Source organism: Lacerta agilis, chromosome 2 (genome assembly GCF_009819535.1).
Source record: "Lacerta agilis isolate rLacAgi1 chromosome 2, rLacAgi1.pri, whole genome shotgun sequence".
Classification (NCBI taxonomy): Eukaryota; Metazoa; Chordata; class Lepidosauria; order Squamata; family Lacertidae; genus Lacerta; species Lacerta agilis.
The window spans coordinates 17115264-17134501 of record NC_046313.1 but is presented as its reverse complement, the minus strand read 5'-3'; the positions used below and the strand labels follow the sequence as shown (position 1 = coordinate 17134501).

General features: G+C 44.6%; 1 protein-coding gene across 1 annotated transcript in view; it reads right to left on the bottom strand.

Moving 5' to 3' along the window:
* Positions 1–19238, bottom strand: part of ANKFN1 (ankyrin repeat and fibronectin type III domain containing 1) — a 106612-nt gene that overhangs the window by 22832 nt on the left and 64542 nt on the right. The window contains exons 11-13 of the mRNA XM_033138735.1: positions 17706–17921; positions 6255–6421; positions 2910–3057 (exon numbers count right to left, since the gene is read on the bottom strand). Of these exons, the coding sequence (XP_032994626.1) occupies positions 2910–3057; positions 6255–6421; positions 17706–17921 (531 nt within the window). The remainder of the gene's footprint in view (positions 1–2909; positions 3058–6254; positions 6422–17705; positions 17922–19238) is intronic.

Sequence of the window (19238 nt, the reverse complement as noted above, 5' to 3'; positions counted from 1 at the left end):
TATTTATTGTTAAATTTCAACCATACCTAGTTCCAGCCCACCAACAGGCTTTCATGATGGCATGCAAACTTAAACTACAACACAAAAGCATAAAACACAAAGAGAAACATCTGCAACAACAATAAAAATCAAGAAATAACGGCTGCCCATTATAAAACAATCAGCCACCATCTGCCCACGTAGAAACTTTTTTTGGTTTTGGGAAATGTCTGTGTAAGTTTCGTGTGGTGATGCCTCACGAGTAACGAAGCAGGAGCCCAACCTCTCTTTTTACAGGTTTATTGTGCAAACTATTTACAGTGCAGAGTTTCAAAGTACACGTCCGTCTCAGTCGCTGGCAGAATCCGGGAGCGGCCCCTTCCGGCTCTTTCCCCAGCATAAGAACTTCGGCACCCCAAGTCTCCTCCTACCCTCCTTGCGTTTCATTCCTCTGCGCAATTGGGGCGATGGAAATGGTGTTCCTTCCTCCTGACCAGCCGGGCGAGGTGAGCGCAGGGTCTCTGTAGCTTCCCCAAGCCCCTTTCCTGCCAGACTTCCTGTTTGCCGCTCCTGGCTGGATGAGGCGCTGGGGCTCTCTGTGGCATCCCCAAGCCCTCTCCTCTCCAGGCTGGCACCTTCCCTATCCTCCCCACTGGAGGTGTGGTGGCTTTCTGCGCTGGACGAGGTACTGCTGCTCAGTTGGCGCCGGGGCTCTCTGTATCCTAACAGACCCTCCGGTCCCCTCAGCGGGCCAGGTGGCGGTTCCCTGACAGCCTGCATTCAAGCTTTTTTTGGGGAAAAGAACTGCCTAGGAAAGTCTCTGCGTAAGAAAGTCTTCAGAAACCATCAATAATGCGTCTTCGCAGGATCTAGCTATTTGAGCTTGCTATGTGGGTAGTACAGGCAAACAAGGGCTTTTGCTTTCCTGGAAAGACTATGATGGGCATAAAAGAGGTGGCACATTTAAAGTATGCTGGGTATAAGCCAGAGAGCCTGGTAAGCAGCATACTGACATTACATATTTTGACATTCACATGTGCGCATGTAAAGGTAAAGGAGCCCTGGATGGTTAAGTCCAGTCAAAGGCGACTATGGGGTTGAGGCGCTCATCTCACTTTCAGGCTGAGGGACATGGCATTTGCCCGCAGACAGCTTTTCCAGGTCATGTGACCAGCATGACTAAACCGCTTCTGGTGCATAGAACACCATTTACCTTCCCGCTGCAGCGGTACCTATTTATCTACTTGTGTTGGTATGCTTTCGAACTGCTAGGTTGGCAGGAGCTGGGACAAAGCAATAAGATCTCACCCCGTTGCACGGATTTGAACTGCCAACCTTAGGATCAGCAAGCCCAAGAGGCTCGGCGGTTTAGACCACAGTGCCACTCGCTTCCTGCCCTGTATGCATGTAGATCTGATCAGTGCATTGGTGGTCAGGAGTGGTGCCAGCAGAGGCAAACAATGGATTTTATTGATTTCTTGAGAACTGCTTTGGGATTATTATTTTTTAATGGGAAATGGCAGGAGACAATTTAACTAAAATTAGATAAAATTCCTTCACTGATTAGCCACACATATTGTGTTGTCTGCAAAGGGTTTATCAGGCCTCCATTGATACTTAAACGACTTTCTCATAATTCTTTCCTATGATAAAAATGGGTGGATGTCACTAGACTGGAAATGTTCCCGATTCAGGAGACTGTGACTTGTACCATCGAAGATGACTACATCAGGATGCTTGCAGTCAGCTCTTGTGGGCTGAATATGGGTTCGTGGTGAGAGAACCATATAATAGCTAGATCTTACAGCCAAATCTCTCTTGCTACATGCGAGCACTGAGCATAGCACTGCAAAGGTCCACAGAGTTACCTGTTAGCACTGGCTCAGTGAAATGCTCCTCCACACTAAAGACTTTGGGACTTGGGTGCACAAAAAAGCAGTTACACCATTGCGTCACCTGACCTTACTGTCAAACTACCGTATTTTTCCATGTATCAGATTCCCCCCGATTTTGGGGGGCTAAATTTAAAGAAAATGAGGGAAGATGGCCCAAAGTTGTCGAGCTTTTTTTAAAGGGGGAATTGCAAGCGTGCCATCAGCCCAGCATGGGCGTTGGTGTGGGTTGGCAAAGTGGGCAGCCACTCACCCCCACGCCACGGTGGGTGGGAATAGTGCATGCTTCCTGCAGCAGCATGGAGGGGGGGTTGCGTGCCCACCAACCAGCTGGCTGGCAGCACACAGCTCCCCCCCCCATGCCACTATCTGTGTATAGGACAACCCCAGTTTTTTGACATGATTTTTGAGTCAAAAAACCTCGTCTAATACACGGGAAAATACTGTAATTTCACACACTTTCAGGAGTGTACAAGACTCAGTTGTAACAGAACTTTGCCCCCTTATGGCAGGCCATTTCATTTACGTGACGCTGATTATTTTCCTGCCTGGTAGTGATGTACCTTGTCAGGGTTCTGCTGTGGATTCAGACCCCTCTGCAACTCCGAGCATCATTTTTTGACAGCATGGCAATGGCAATGCAGCCATGATGTCTGGTAATGGATCCAGAATTGGCCTCCACAGTCACTTACGGACACGCTGTTAAAACTGTGTTTATGGAAGACAATCTTACTCGGCTATGAGTGATAGAAGAAGAAGAAGAAGAAGAAGAAGAAGAAGAAGAAGAAGAAGAAGAAGAAGAAGAAGAATGGAGCCCTCATCCATTCAGCCTCTTGTGGACTAAATGAAACCCACCCTTCCCATATAGGCCACACACTGCAGGCAAACAAACATGACCTTCAATCAGCCCTGGAATGTATGGTTCTGAAACAAAATGGCAACGATAAGCAAGAATATATTTACAATTCAAGGCGTGAGGAAGAGCGTGATGTTCAAATTCCTCCACAAATCGAAAGTGCCACAAACAATGCATCGTACCTGTCGTAGAGGAAGACTGATCTGCTTCAGGAGAGCTTTCACTGCCATCTGGAGCTCCACGAACAGTTGAGTTGGACACTCTGCGGAATGATCCATATTTTCCATAGATTCCGAGCCAGAAAGGCTTTGGATCCATTCCCACTCCTCTCTGTATACGGAGTGAAGTTTAAAATTAGAAATATAACAAAAGTTCACTGCACAAGGAAGAATTTACTGTACGTATGTTTGGGCTCTGTTGAAGTTTTCGTTCTCGGATAGTAAAAAGATTTCTAAACTTATAACAGGCCCGATTGCTTGCGGTTAAAAAAAGGGCCAACTTTCTGATTTCATTCTCGTCGAGTGCGCATATCAAGCCGAAGACTTCTTTACCAAGGTCTTAATAATAATAATAAAAAAGCCTTTGAAACATTTCAGCTTTCTTTGACAAGAGGGCTGTTCCATGTTTCTATAATCTTTTCGCACACATGCCTTGGGCTACAGTGGCATTTTTCCAGGGGTCTCTGTTTTCTCATCAGCCATTTGATTTCGAGCACTGAACATAGCCAGCAAAAACTGCTTGGATTTTGGTAGGCACATTTCATGCCCTGGCCCCCTCTTTATGCATGGGCGAGGAAGCAGGCTTGCCTGTGATTGTATGGAGAGAAGGCAGGTTGAGGTACGCAGTTGGTCATTGTGCATGTTTCTGAGCCAGCACTTATTGACGGGCGAGTGGGGAGGAGGCATGCCAAAGTAGTGGATGGGCTCACTGGGTGCCCAATAGCTCAGCATCTTCCTTCCAGACCCATTTGTGACTTTGCTTACAACCCCACCTCCTCTGATCACAGAGAGGGACCATCCAGTCATTGGGTGAGACCATGCAGAAAGTCAACCTCTGCCCCTGAATGGCTGTGGGATGCACGTCAATTGGTTTGCCTACTTTACACCGCAGACAGTGAACAGGTGTTGCAAAATCGGTCAGGTAAAGGGATGGTGCAGGTAATGGATTTTGGCAAGCACCCTGAGGAGGCAAATGGTTGAAAGGCTTCCCTGGATCAGTCTCCAAGGTGCAGAGGGCTTGCGGCAGGGAGACAGAAGCTGTGCTGGCCCCAAGGGTTTGTCCATGAAGCGAGGTCCAAGTCCAGTCCTGGGTCTAGGGGTCCAAAGGAGGTCAGTCCGGCGGGGAGCGAGGCAGGGAGCAGGTCAAGGTCCAAGGCAGGTTCAGGCACAAGGTTGCAGGTTGAGCACACGCTTGCAACTATGTTGCTCACGCAACTTGGGCTGGGTCTGGCTGGCTTTTATCTGGCCCTATGCTTAGGGCCGCCCCGATCCTCTGGAGACTCGCCTCTCCTCCGGGCCTGGAGGCGAGCACTCCTCCTGCAGACACTTAACTCCCTTCGCCTCTCTGCCCTGAGCCTCTGTAGCTCAGGAGAGGCTGGTGGGTTACTGGACCCAGGGGATGCCTCAGCTTCCTCTGAAGAGGCTGGGAGTGGAGCACCTGCAGGCAATGGGTCCTCCCTCCCATCAGGAGCCAGAGCAGACTCTGCTGATGCCTGCACCTGGGGATCCAGCACAGGTGGGGATCCTTCAGGCTCAAGCCCTGGCCCCAGCTCAGCTGGTTCTGGAGGCGGGGAATCCTGTGCAGGCTGGGATCCCTCAGGTTCAGCATCAGAGTCTGACTCCCAGGCCATCACACCAGCCCTTTGAGGTTGGACCAACTCAGTGATGAGCATCTGGAAAGATTTGTGTGTGATGACAGGGACAGGATACTTCAGGAGGTGTGGCTAGGAGGAGCACATGTTAAGGGTGGGAGAATCTGTCCATTTCTACTTTTCTCCATTTCTCCCATTCAGTCCTCCATAATTCCACATCAGTTCATTTTTGTGTGTGTGTGTTGGTATCTATATCTATTCCTATATCATCTGTATCTATATCTAAACCACTCGTGAAAATTCATCAGCATTTTAGAGCAAATTTCACATGATGTGCACATTTCTGTGCTAAATTTCTGTACTAAATTTTGCCTGTTTGCCCCCTTTCCCTTCAAAGTGATTTCCTCTGATACCATGCTTCTTTTGGTATGTTCCCCCCCCCACAAACATATGCATTTTAATTGACACTTTACCCTAGTATATACACTCTTGTATAAGGCATAACAAAATCGAAAATTCTTTCTAGTAGCACCTTAGAGACCAACTGAGTTTGTTCCTGGTATGAGCTTTCGTGTGCATGCACACTTCTTCAGATACTCATACCAGGAACAAACTCAGTTGGTCTCTAAGGTGCTACTAGAAAGAATTTTCGATTTTGTTTTGACTATGGCAGACCAACACGGCTACCCACTTGTATAAGGCATGTTACTGGAGAACTGCATTGCAAAATTCAGAGAGGTGAGAATTTTCAAGGTTGGCTGTGCTTTGGTTTGCGTATTGCTAGGTCTGCCCCTGTAAACGTAGCTTTGTTTGGGGAATATTCTGTGATCCCACCTAGCAAGAATGTGGATGGGGAACCAACTGGGAACTTCTGCCATGCTAGGTAAAAAAAGGTAAAGGTGAAGGAGCCCTGGGCGGTTAAGTCCAGTCAAAGGCGACTATGGGGTTGTGGCGATCATCTCGCTTTGATGCTGAGGGAGCCAGCGTTTGTCCACAGACAGCTTTCCAGGTCATGTGGCAAGCATAACTAAACCACTTCTGGCTCAACAGAACACCATGACGGAAACCAGAGCACACAGAAACACTGTTTCCCTTCCCGCCACAGCGGTACCTATTTATCTACTTGCATTGGTGTGCTTTCAAACTGCTAGGTTGGCAGGAGCTGGGACAGAGCAACAGGAGCTCACCCCGTTGCCGGGATTTGAACCTCGGACCTTCTGATTGGCAAGCCCAAGAGGCTTAGTGGTTTAGACCACAGCGCCACCTGCATCCCTTCTGCTATGCTATCCTGAAGTTGTAATGCTATACATATTTGGCTGGCAATAAACTCCATTGAAAACAATGAGACTTGCTTCTGAGTTGACACGCAATTGAATTGCACTGCGAGTATCTTGGGTGTAATAAAAAAATCTATTTGCAGCTTTATAAAAGTAAATCTGGATGGCAATTTCAAGTTCACTAGCATGCATTTGAAAAGTTCAGTGAACCAATGTGGTAGGAACTGGAGCTGGGAGCCCTGAGTTCAACTCCTGCCTTTGGTACGGATTCTTTGGCACTGTCTCTACTGCTTTCAACTTTATTCCCCTGCTTGTGAAATGCCAGTTAACCCTACACCCATATTCTCTATTCAGTGGGGCTCAATCCCAGGTACCTGGGTCAGCAGTCCCCAAAGTGCTAACTAAACACTAGGTAGGGGGAAAAATATTTTTTCACTTACCTGGACACATTGCTGTTGTCTCGGATTTTAACATGACAAAGAATGTTGGGCAGCTTTTGCAGCACCAGGACTTTTATCTGGTCCACCGAGCTGCAGAGTTTCAGGTAGCCTAAATAGAGGCCAGGAGCCAGGCGCTGTTGGCTCCTTCTGTGATAGGAAAGAGTGTCCTGTTGGAGAAGAAGAAGAAAGAAAGAGAGAGGAAGGGACCCTCCTTCAGCATTGGCCTAGATACACTTTTTGGAATTGCTCCCCTTGAAAAGGATTTTTTAAATAATAATATTTTATTCGTTTTTCCCATATAGAAAGTTGCATTTGTTACTCAACGATTATATTCCAGTTCAACAAAACTAGCGGCTTCCCGCTCACCCAGCATCAATGTTCATAACCCAAATCGCATACAATTGTGCTTTAAGGTCCTGTCTTACCTCATTTCATCCCCTCTAACATGTTTCATAATACAGTCTGCTGTTGTCTTACACTCTGAACCCCGCTGTGGTCTTTGCATATGGGAAATAGCTTTTTATATAGATTAGGGAAGGTTTCCAGCCTTCTTTAAGAGATTCTCTTTTATCAGTGCCGTCCATTTTGCCATATCCCATAGAGCAGGAAAATTAGGGGTCAAAAAAGCAGACGATGTCATTGCAGGAAGTGTCTGTAGTGGTACCTCGGTTTTCGAATGTAATCTGTTCTGGAAAACCATTCAGGTTCTGAAACGTTCGAAAACCGAAAACTCAACAGCCAACAGCTAGGCCTCAGGATATTGCATTCATTGGAAGCTGCGTGGCATGTTTGACTTCCGAGGTGTGTTCAAAAACTGAAGCTTTTACATCTGGGTTTATGGCGTTCAAAAACTGAAATGTTCATCAACGGAGACATTCGAAAAATGAGGTACCACTGTATCTGGTGTGTGTGTGTGTGTGTGTGTGTGCATCCCTGCCTCTTGGTTTCCACTTTCCCTCCAATCACTGATTTTGGTCCTGCAGCTACAGATATGCGCCTTTTGCTTTTGTTTATGAAAGATCCATTGAAGTAAGCTCTCAAAATTAAGTGTGGAAAGGCTTGTGTATTTAAAAGTAATTTTTGGTGGTGAGTAAATTTAGTTTAATCAGGAAAATTGGCAGGGTTTAGGAAAGGTTCAGAAGTGCCTAGGAGCCGAGGTTTGGTAAAAAAATATAAGGATTTAAGTATGATATTGATTGATTTTGTGTAATAGGATAAAGGTAAAATTTTTATAGGTGTGTAAAATAGATTTGATTATGAAATTGGAAAACTGCAAAGAGGATAGACAATGAATTCAATGGGGGGGGGGATTCGGGGAAGTCAACCGACAATGAAATTAAGGAAAAGAGGAATGTTTGGCCTAGGGAAATAGGCCAGACTTAAGCAATGATTTTTTTTGGTATGTTAAATATGTTAAATTTTCAAAATGTTTAATGTTTTCCCCTGTGTGCAAGGGGAGTGGAAATTTGCTCCCCCCAGTGAGGGGGGAGGATGAATAAATTTAACAACTATGTAATGTGCTTAAAACTGTAAAAACCAATAAATTTTCGAATAAAAAAATAAAAATAAAAGTAATTTTTGGTGGAACTGCTATTGACAGGACTTGCACGAAAGATTGCATCAGAGAAAAAATAGCATGTGGAAGAGAGAGGGCGGGCCTCCATATGTTCAAGGCTGTGTGGAGATCAGGGGCAGGACCAACGAATTGCCATCCTGAGCTCTATAAATCCGTTGATTTGTAGACTAATGTTTGAGTGTCCTCTGCACACAGAAGTGTCCATCTTGCAGTGATTGGGGGAGGGGGAGCCTCAGCTGACGCAGCAGAAGAAATCCGCCGGCGCATTCACAATGGGTTCTTGTCAGCTTTGAGCCGTGTACTTAGAACTGGAAATGATCCTAGATCTGTTGAGTTAAGTGCCTAGCTCTAAATGAATGATGAAAGCGTTCTAATTAATATGTGGAAGATCCAGCACTAATTAGTCTCCCACCCTGACTGCTTCAGCATTAGGATGGCAGCCAGTTACAGACAGTCCCACAGTAGTGTCCAATTAGCTCAGCTGCCAGGTACAGAAACTCACGGCTAAGAGTGTCTTTTTCGTCCTTGCTAATGTTCTCTGTTTTCCTCAAGCGTATAAAAGAGACCCTCAATATTTGCTAAGGTTGACAGGAGGGGGCCAACAGGAGAAAACTTGAACTGCCACCAAAATTTGCTTTAAGCACAATTTCAGAGGTGAATTTGGAAGGCCCTGCTGAGGTTAACTATCTGAAGGAACTTAGGGAACCGGACTTTTACTTTCTTGGGTTCCATGATCACTGCAGATGGTGACAGCAGTCACAAAATTAAAAGACGCCTGCTTATTGGGAGAAAAGCGATGACAAACCTAGACAGCATCTTAAAAAGCAGAGACATCACCTTGCCGACAAAGGTCCGTATAGTTAAAGTTATGGTTTTCCCAGTAGTGAAGTAAGGAAGTGAGAGCTGGACCATAAAGAAGGCTGATCACCAAAGAATTGATGCTTTTGAATTATGGTGCTGGAAGAGACTCTTGAGAGTCCCATGGACTGCAAGAAGATCAAACCTATCCATTCTGAAGGAAATCAGCCCTGAGTGCTCCCTGGAAGGACAGATCCTGAAGCTGAGGCTCCAATACTTTGGCCATTTCATGAGAAGAGAAGACTCCCTGGAAAAGACCATGATTTTGGGAAGAATTGAGGGGACAAGGAGAAGGGGACGACAGTGAACAAGATGGTTGGACAGTGTTCTCGAAGCTACCAACATGAGTCTGACCAAACTGCGGGAGGCCGTGGAAGACAGGAGTGCCTGGCGTGCTCTGGTCCATGGGGTCATGAAGAGTTGGACATGACTAAACGACTAAACAACAATTTTGTTTTTGCCTCTATGGGCTTTCTAGTTCAGAAAAAAAACAGACTAGTAAAGTTATATAAAGGCATGTAATATAGAGGATTATAAAGTGATAAAAGTTGTATTAACGATAGATGTGTTTAAAAAAATTGCATGGTGCAGAGAAAGTGGGCATAGAGAGCTTTTTCTTCCCCCACCATATACAATACTACAACCAAATGGGACCACCCAATGAAACTGAATATTGGAAGATTCAGGACAAGAGAAAGAAAGTAGTTATTCACACAGTGCATAGCTAAACTATGGACGTTGCTCCCACAGGAGCTGGGTTGGACTCGATGACCCTCGGAGTCCCTTCCAAAACTATGATTCCATGAAAGAGGTAGTGCTAGCCTCCCACTTTTATGGCTTTAAAAGCAGATTGGACAAATTAGAAGCTTCTTTTTATCATATGTGGTGGTCTTGTAGTATGGTTAAAGCTTATTGGGAAAAGATCTATAATGAATTGGAAAAGATGTTTAAAATAACGTTTGTAAGAAAACCAGAAGCTTTTCTTTTGGGAATTTTAGGGACAGAACTACCGGTACCTAAATTGTATGGAAATTTATTCATGTATGCTACTACAGCAGCAAGAATGCTACTCACCCAAAAAGTGGAAAGAAGCAGAAGTCCCAGTAAAGGAAGAATGGATACAAAAACTTAAGGAATATGGAGAAATGGCGAAACTTACCAGAAGAATAAGAAATCAAGATAACAAACTTTTTATGAAAGAATGGGAATGGTTTACTGAATATTTACAAATAAATTGTAAATAGATTAAAACATTAGCAGGATTATTGTAACAACCTGCAGTTTCATAAGAGTGTATATTTACAGTAGATAATTAAATGAGTAAGTTAAATGAATTTGGATATGCAGAATATTTTTTTTAATGAATGAACCACAGAAAGAGGGGGAAGGAAGTCAAATTTTGAAAAGTTAAATTGATTGCAAAACTAATGAAATGTATAAACTCAAAAAGTATAAATTAAAACTTAAAAAAGAAAGAGGTAGTGGGGGCCACCAACAGATTAGACAAATTCACGGAGGATAAAGCTATAAATGACTCCCAACCACAATGCCTGTGTTCTAGCTCCACTGCCAGAGGCATTATGCGTATGAATACTACTTGCAGGATTCGCAGGTCGGCAGAGTGCTGTTGCGCTCAAGTTTTGCTTGTGGGCTTCCTGCAACCATCTGGGCAGCGACTGTGAGAACAGAATGCTGGACCACATGGGCCTTGGGACTAGGTGGGCCTTTGGCCTGATCAGGCAGGGATCTTATATGCTTTTGCTGTTCTCACTATTAACTTTAGCATTTGATCCTGGATAGCTCAGTTGGTTAGAGCGTGGTGCTGATAATGCCAAGGTTGCAGGTTCGATCCCCATTTGGGAGAGCTGCATATTCCTAAATTGCAGGGAGTTGGACTAGAGATGATCCTCCAACTCTAGAATTCCATGATTCTATGTAGCCTAAACGGACCTTTTTTTGAGAGCCAGGAACCCATGACCTTGTGCACAGCTGCTCTACGTGGTGGTCTACCGAATCTATGCAGCATCGCTCTAGCCACTAAAGAGTACTAGAATGACTCCACCCACCCAGGCTAGCCATTGGCTCTCCTCAGCAGGAAGGGTTGTCTAGAAAGGCTTTCAGCTCAGGGTGGGATCTTGCTTGGCCAATGATAGTCTTTACTGGCTCTTTACCCAATGTCTGCTGTTGACTTCGCTCTGATGTCAAGATGACCCTAGCAACATTTCCCAGGGGGACAGGGCAATTCTCCACACGCCCGAGTTGCCAGCAGATGTTTGCTTCAAACAGTATAAGGAAGGGATCTCTTTGAAAATCTCACTGAAAGTTTGCACAATTTCTCGGGGGCATCTCGTACGTATGAATACAAATTGATTGGCATCTCAATATTGGCAAGGTTCGGCTCAAGCTAGCCTTGAAGTAAAATGCTTTGTGAGGCCACGCAGCCAACGTTCGGTTCTAGAAAATGTTATTGACATTTCAGCACCTGAAAAGCAAAACCATCATCCCTCTAATTCAGGGTTTCCTAAGATGTGTTACTTATTTCAAACCATCCCTATATTAGGAGGAATGGATTGTTTTAAAATATGGAGGAGAGATATATCCAAATTCATCTGGAATGGAAGAAAACCAAGGATAAAACACCAGATCCTTATAGATAAAAAAGAGAGAGGTGGTTTTGCCCTCCCAGAATTAGAGATATACCATGCAGCTGCCGCCCTAACATGGCTAAAAGAATGGATAAATTTGGAGAACTATGAAATACTAGAATTGGAGGGGTTTGATAACCGCTTCGGGTGGCACTCTTACCTGTTGTATGGGAAGGTAAGTGCCCATAAAGGATTTCTAAATCACATCATAAGAAAGTCTTTGTTTAAAACCTGGACAAAATACAGATGGATGTTGGAACCCAAAATCCCACTATGGACATCGCCAATTGAAATAATTACGGCCAAGAGAAAGAACATGCAGGGCAAATGGGCAAGGTATAGGACACTAATAAAAGAGGAAAATGGAAATATTGTATTAAGGGAATACAAAGAGATAAGCAACCAACTGACAGGATGGTTACAATACTTCCAGTTGAATGAAAGGTTTAAGATAGATAGAAAGGAGGGGATAGCCAACGAAACATCCAAATTCGAGACGCAGCTAATTCAATCCAAAGGGAAATATATCTCCAAAATGTATGATCTGATACTAGAGTGGGAGACCAAAGAAGAACTGGTAAAAAGTGCCATGATAAAGTGGGCCCAAGATATTGGGCACAATATTTTCATGACACAATGGGAGAGGCTGTGGAAGGAAGACATGAGATTCACAGCTTGTATCAATTTAAGGGAAAATGTCATGAAAATGACATATAGGTGGCACTATAGCCCAATCAAACTATCTAAAATGTTTAAAAACCAGTCACCCTTGTGTTGGAAATGCAAAAGTGGCTTGGGAACGTACTTCCACATGTGGTGGGAATGCGATATAATTAAGGAATATTGGGGAAAGGTTCATAATGAACTAAAAAAACTTTTGAAAATCTCTATTAAGAAGAAACCAGAAACCTTCCTCTTGGGAATACTACCTCCAGAAATTAAATCAGAGAAAAGAATGTTAACAATGTACGCCCTCACAGCGGCCAGAATTCTCTTAGCAAGAAATTGGAAGAACGAGAACAATCCCACAATATATGATTGGCAAGCTTTAATGACAGAATATATGCAGTTAGCGGTAATGACGGGAAGAATGAGAGGTCAATTCAATCAAAAGACACAAAAGGAATGGGAAGGTTTTATTGACTATTTAAACCAGTACAATAACATCAAAATTTCCTGGCAATAGAAAGGTGAAATCTATATACGTATTGAATATCAATATATTATTAGAAAGTAATAGAAGATCAAGTTGGATGTAACAAGACCTGTGTGAGAAAAAGGGTTAAGATAAAGAAACAAAGAGTGTAAACGGAAGTCAAGCGTATGTAATTGTATTGTAATAATGTTGTAAATAGTAACCTTAATCTAGACTTTCTACTTTTTTTTCTTTCTCTTTTTCTTCTTCTTTTTTCCTTTTCCCAATTTTTCTTTCCCCTTCCCCCTTTTTCTACTTTCTTTATAACCTTTTTCCGTTTGTCTTCTGAACCCCCTCTTAGGATTAGTCCTTCTTTTTAAATACCGTCAAATTATGTACGGGTTGTATCTTTTTCTTTATGTGTGCTTCGAAACTATTGTGTATTCTGTTTTTTGTTGTTTAATAAAAATTTAATAATAATAATAATAATAATTCAGGGTTTCCCAAACTTGGGTCCCCAGCTGACTTTGGACTACAACTGCTATCATCCCTGACCACTGGTCCTGCTAGCTAGGGATGATGGGAATTGTAGTCCAAAGTCAGCTTCGGAAACCCTGCTCTAGTCGGTGGCTCCAAAAGCTGGCAGTGAGTGATACCCTATTTTTAAAACCATTTCCCTTTCAAAATCAAGCTTTGACCACCTGAGATTGCCTTCCTGGATGTCCTGTGCTCTGTATCCGTTTCTATCCTTTCACTGAGAATTAAAACTGTTTCTACATATTATTTGCACCCCAAACTCCACTCAAATAACCTAAATTCTTCCGCAAAGACCTTCATCATGATAAGAGTAGGTGAAATAATTGCCTAGTTGTACCGACAGAAAAAGGGCAACTTCAAACCTCAGAAGCAGGAGATGGGCAGGTGCAACACTGGAATGTGGTGAACAAATTGCCCCCTTCCCCCATGCTTGGGTGCCAGGTGGCAGCCAAGTTAGTGCATGGGCTTTTGATGCCACCCAGTGGTGGTGGCTTACAAGTGTCAATGGTGAGCTACAACGTCAGTCCGTCGAGAGCTAAAACATTCTGGAATAAGATGCATACTGATTGAGCAATGGATATCTAGATAATTGGCCAATTGCCACTTTGGGATGGGGTTATGCTCATGAAGGAGCAGGTTTGTTGTCCGGGGTACTCCTGCGGCAAAGGCTGTCTTTTGCCAGCTTCGGTTGGTAAGACAGGTACATCCGTTTCTGGATCAGGATAGCAAAAACCAGGCTTCCTCAACCTCGGCCCTCCAGATGTTTTTGGCCTACAACTCCCATGATCCCTACTAGGTAGCAGGACCGATGGTCAGGGATGATGGGAATTGTAGTCTCAAAACATCTGGAGGACCAAGGTTGAGGAAGCCTGGCCTAAACCCTGTCATCCATGTGCTGGTGACCTCCGGACTGGATTACTGCAATGTGCTCTAGGTGGGGCCGTCCTTGAGGCGGACCTGGAAACTGCAGCTAGTGCAAAATGTGGCAGCTCAGTTGCTCACTAGGGAGGGGTATCCCCATGGAGTTACGCTGCTGCTGAAGCAACTGCACTGACTACCAATTAGGTGCCTGGCTGGATTCAAGGTTGGGTACAGCAAACCTAAAAAGATAGCTTCATTCCCTACATATCCAACTGGTCACTGTGTTCTGCAGGACAGGGCATCCTGCATATGCCATCCTACCAGGAGGTCTGTTCCGCATGATATAAAAACTGGGCCTATACTGTTGTGGCACCTACCCTTTAGACCTCTCTCTCCAATGCACATCAGGCAAGCATCTTCTCTATAGGCTTTTTGGCACCTGCCAAAAGTGGGATATAAAGCTGTCAGTCAAGTCCAACATTCTGAGAGGACTAACTGCCTCTGTGTGGCAGTCAGTTGGTTGGTTGCTGCTAGGAGTGTTAACTGGTAGCTGCTCGGATGCTGCCTTCTCATGACTCACTACTATCTAGCACATAGTTTATCTGTTACGTAACCTAAGCCTGCCTTCAGGAACAACTCTGTAAACCTGAATGAATCTGATAGTAAAGTAGTTTATGTTAATGTGATTCAGATTCATGTGTGTTTTCTTTAAGAGGGACAGAAAGGGATTATCAACCCAGGAAGGTGTAATTATTGATAGGACTCAAACGAGTTAGTAACCCGCTTGTTGCTGCATAAACTCAAACAGGGGATCGTTTAAGCTCTGCTAAATTATATAAATGTTCCCACACCAAACAGGTTCAGCTTTCAACTAGCTTCCTAAAAGCTTTATCCCAGGGTGGTATCTGTCCTGGATCTGAATTGATTTCATGCATGTGCCGTTGTTTTAAACCGTTTTTATATTCAGAGTTGTGATTTTTAGAAAAGTATTTTTTTACATGCCATTGTTTGCTACTGTTTTTATATATGTTGCAAATCCCTTTGAGAGGGCTTTGAGATGGGAAGCAATCCATAAATGAAATAAACACATCATCGAAACCTTTTGCAAATGCCACTTTGCAAACAAACAAAACAAAACAAAACAAAAACCTGCAGCACACTGCTCTGCCGCTGCTACTCTCAAGGGCCCAGTTTGCCAATCCCCTCAAAGCTGTGGTGAAGAGTCCTCAGCCCAATGGAGAAAGTATCCAATAAACAGATCACTTGGTGCTGCTCCTTTTTGTGCTTGGAAATACAATGCAGTTAAAACTCCTGAATGCAATTGGTCCACGTCAGACTGATGTCAGGGGAAGTCCTGGGTGCATCAGCCCAACCAGCTGCAAAACTTTGCTGCTGGAATAAAATCAGCCATCTAACACTAGCCGCTTTCCATTCTCGCAACACAAGTATCTTTATGATCAGAAAGAGCTCTCCAAGAGGGCTGGCACCACCCATTGGCATGTACTTAACTAGTGTCCCTAAAGCAAAATAAAGAAAGCATTAGCGGCACAATAGATAGAGAGCCAGTGTGGTGTAGTGGTTAAGAGCGGTAGACTCGTAATCTGGTGAACCGGGTTTGCATCTCCGCTCCTCCACATGCAGCTGCTGGGTGACCTTGGGCTAGTCACACTTCTTTGAAGTCTCTCAGCCCCACTCACCTCACAGAGTGTTTGTTGTGGGGGGAGGAAGGGAAAGGAGAATGTTAGCCGCTTTGAGACTCCTTCGGGTAGTGATAAAGCGGGATATCAAATCCAAACTCTTCTTCTTAAAGATTACCCCAATAAATGAAGCCGACTGCTATCCTGAGTTATGTGTGCCACTGCAGAAGGTGAGAATTAAGGCACCCAGCCCCATGCCTTCACTCCTGAAACTGTTGCATTATCTGCCATTGCTATGCTTGGCTCCAAGCAAGGCAATCAGATCTTCATTGTCACATGCTTTTCATGAACAAAATAGCCGTTTGATGATCATTAAGGGAATTGCCCCCTGCCCGCAATGGGAACTTGGTGGAAATGTGATCAGCAGATCTGGTTTTTTTTGGGGGGGGGGTTGGTTGGTTGGTTGGTTGGTCCTTATATAAAAATATACTCTGTTCTTCTCACCCTGCTTTTTCATATGTGTAATGCATTTTTAATACCGCAAGCCTAGCGTAGATCCAGTGTGCACATTCTCGCTCTCACATCTTTTTTAAATTAGGCAAAACCCCCAATGGGGAGAGCGGCGGTGTGGTTTATTATGAGCTGCTGATTTTCAGTGCTTAATTCCGATTGCTCCAGCTGGCTTCTCCGGAGCCATTATGGAGTTACATGGGTCGGTGAGATAAATGCTCACAACAGCTATTACAGGAGGGAGGCAGAAGCAGGGCTCCGTTGAAGCCAGGGAGTTGGCTCTGGTTTCTTGTGCCAGGGCTGCCTGTGAGGTTTCCCTGCACTCCCAGTTTGGCATTTCACGCTCTACCAAGCTATATGAGAAGAAAGGGCCATGGGATCATATGCCAGGACACAGTTCCTTGGCTGGATTTCTTTTGGTCCTGATTGTTGAAGTGGCACAGCCACCCTGCTTCTTGTATACCTGAAGGAGCGTCTCCACTCCCATCGTTCTGCCCGGACACTGAGATCCGGTGCCGAGGGCCTTCTGGTGCTTCCCTCACACAAGAAGCCAAGTTACAGGGAACCAGGCAGAGGGCCTTCTCGGTAGTGGCACCCACCCTCCCACCAGATGTCAAAGAGAAAAACAACTACCAGACTTTTAGAAGACATCTGAAGGCAGCCCTGTTTAGGGAAGCTTTTAATGTTTAATAGATTATTGCATTTTAATGTTCTGTTGGAAGCTGCACAGAGTGGCTGGGAAAACCCAGCCAGATGGGTGGGGTATTAATAATAATAATAATAATAATAATAATAATAATAATAATAATAATAATAATAATTAAACATTTTCTGGCATCCGGGTTTCTGTTGTTTTTGCCTGGCTCTCTTGCAATCATCATCTTGCTGAGCATCTGCCTGATTTTTCTCCTCCTCCTCCTCCTCCTCTATTGCTGCATTTGTTCCCATCTTTCTGCTTTTGCCCAGAATTCTTAACTCAGCTTGTTTGCCTGGTGTTCCTGGGTGGGTGTCAATTCTGCAAAGACTTTCGAATGACTTGGGCTATCCAGACCTCCCAGTAGCCCCTTTGCAATCGGTTGGACAGGAGGTACAACCAAATTAAGTCTCGATCTGCGGTGTGTGTCTGAGGCTGAGCCCAGCCAGCGCAATGTTGATATAATGTTGGCCATAGTCCCACCTGTGATATGGGCTGTGCCCCACAGTGGTTGCTCTTGTTTTGAAAAAGAGAAAATTGGCTGCCCATGACCCAAAGACAGATTTCCACTGAACAGCTCAGTCGGTTAGAGCAGGCTTCCTGAAACTCGGCCCTCCAGATGTTTTTGGCCTACAACTCCCATGATCCCTAGCTAGCAGGACCAGTGGTCAGGGATGATGGGAATTGTAGTCTCAAAACATCTGGAGGGCCAAGGTCGCAGGCTCGATCCCCATATGGGACCATAGCTGTCAACCCTCCCTGCTGTTTGCCAATGCTATAATAAGGGAATTTCCCGCCAAAAAAGGGAAAGGTTGACAGCTATGTAATGGGACAGCTACATATTCCTGCATTGCATGGGGTTGGACTAGATGATCCCCGGGACCCCTTCCATTCTGTAGTGAGCTGCATTTCAGTTGCTGGGTCCCCAAGTTTCAGGGTCCTTTTTTTTCAGAAGGAAAGCTTGGTTAGTTGTAAAGTTTAACATAGCAAAAAGATACCTGGATCGTGATGAGCAAGATGTCCAATGCAACTGGCTCTTCCGGTGTTGAAAGGGATTTTCTCTGGCTTTGTAGTTTGGATATCTGCATCCACTTGCCATTAAAAAAAGAATAGAGAGTCTCCACTTCTCTTATTGTAACTATGATGATATTGCCATGCCGGTCCTTGATAGGTTCATAGTAGACTCTGCCCAAGTTGTGTGTACCAAGCAGATTCTTTATGCGGCAGGTGGGAGAGATGGAAAATGAAATACAACAGAAAGCATAATTATTGGCTTATTTTCACAAATACTGCTATATATACACCTTCAATGATCTGGGGGCCTGAGTGGAAGTGCTACCAGAACAGCGGGCCAATGCAAGAGGAAGAGACAGCATAACAGCTGGACCTTTAAAATATCCACGGCATCAGCTTTACACCTTCTCCACTTTTGCAAGATGGTAAATTCCAAACATGAGCAGCTGGCTATATCCCTCCTGGTGAGTCTGCAGATGTACTGCAGTGACAGACTCACTGTGCCTGGTAGCTCGGTTTTCGAATGTCTAGGAAGTCGAACGTTTTGGTTTTTGAACGCCGAAAACCCTGAAGTAACTGCTTCTGTTTTAGAACGCTTTTCGGAAGTCGAACGTGCCACGCAGCTTCTTTTATTGAGTTTTCCGTAAGTAAATGCTTCCGGAAGTAAATGAATCGGTTTTCAAACGTTTCGGAACGGTCTTCCGGAACGGATTGCGTTTGAAAACTGAGGTGCCACTGTATATCTTGTCCAGTAATTATGTAACCGCAGTTCAAATGCAGTCCTACCTTAGTACTCAAATGGCTTGGCTCCCAAACAAATCGGCTCCCGATCGCCGCAAATCTGGAAGTGAGTGTTCCGGTTTGCGAACGTTCTTTGGAAGCCAAACATCCGATGCGGCTTGCACGGCTTCCGATTGAGTGCAGGAAGCTCCTGCAGCCAATCAGAAGCTGCGCCTTGGTTGTCAAATGTTTTCAGAAGTCAAATGGACTTCCGGAACAGATTCCATTCGATAACCAAGGTATGACTGTATACCTATATCCATCTATATATACACACACACACGGGGCAGAAGATGTTGGAAAGGCGAAGGATGACATATGTGCCATGACCCTATAGCAAGTATGGCCATTGGTCCATCTAGACCAGCATTCCCAGCTCTGACTGGTAGCAGCAGCGGTCCAGGATTTACTATACTCCCTTCTGCTGGGGTTTGAGCATGGATCTGTCTGCACACCGAACATGTGTTCTGCCACTGAACCGAAAGTGAGGCAAGCGTTCCATCCTGCTGCATTGTTGCCAGTTAATTGACAAACACGAATGGAAAAGAGAGAGAGAGAAAGAAAAGCAGTCTGGCACAGGCCGTAAATCACATCGCACCGAAACCAATGGCAAAGCTCCCATTGAGTTTTAATGGAAATGGACCACATCCATTGCCTTAGATCTCTTCTCACAGATGGTAATGGGAGTTTTCACACTTACTTCAAAGGATGGAGAATTAATCCAATATGGAGATCCG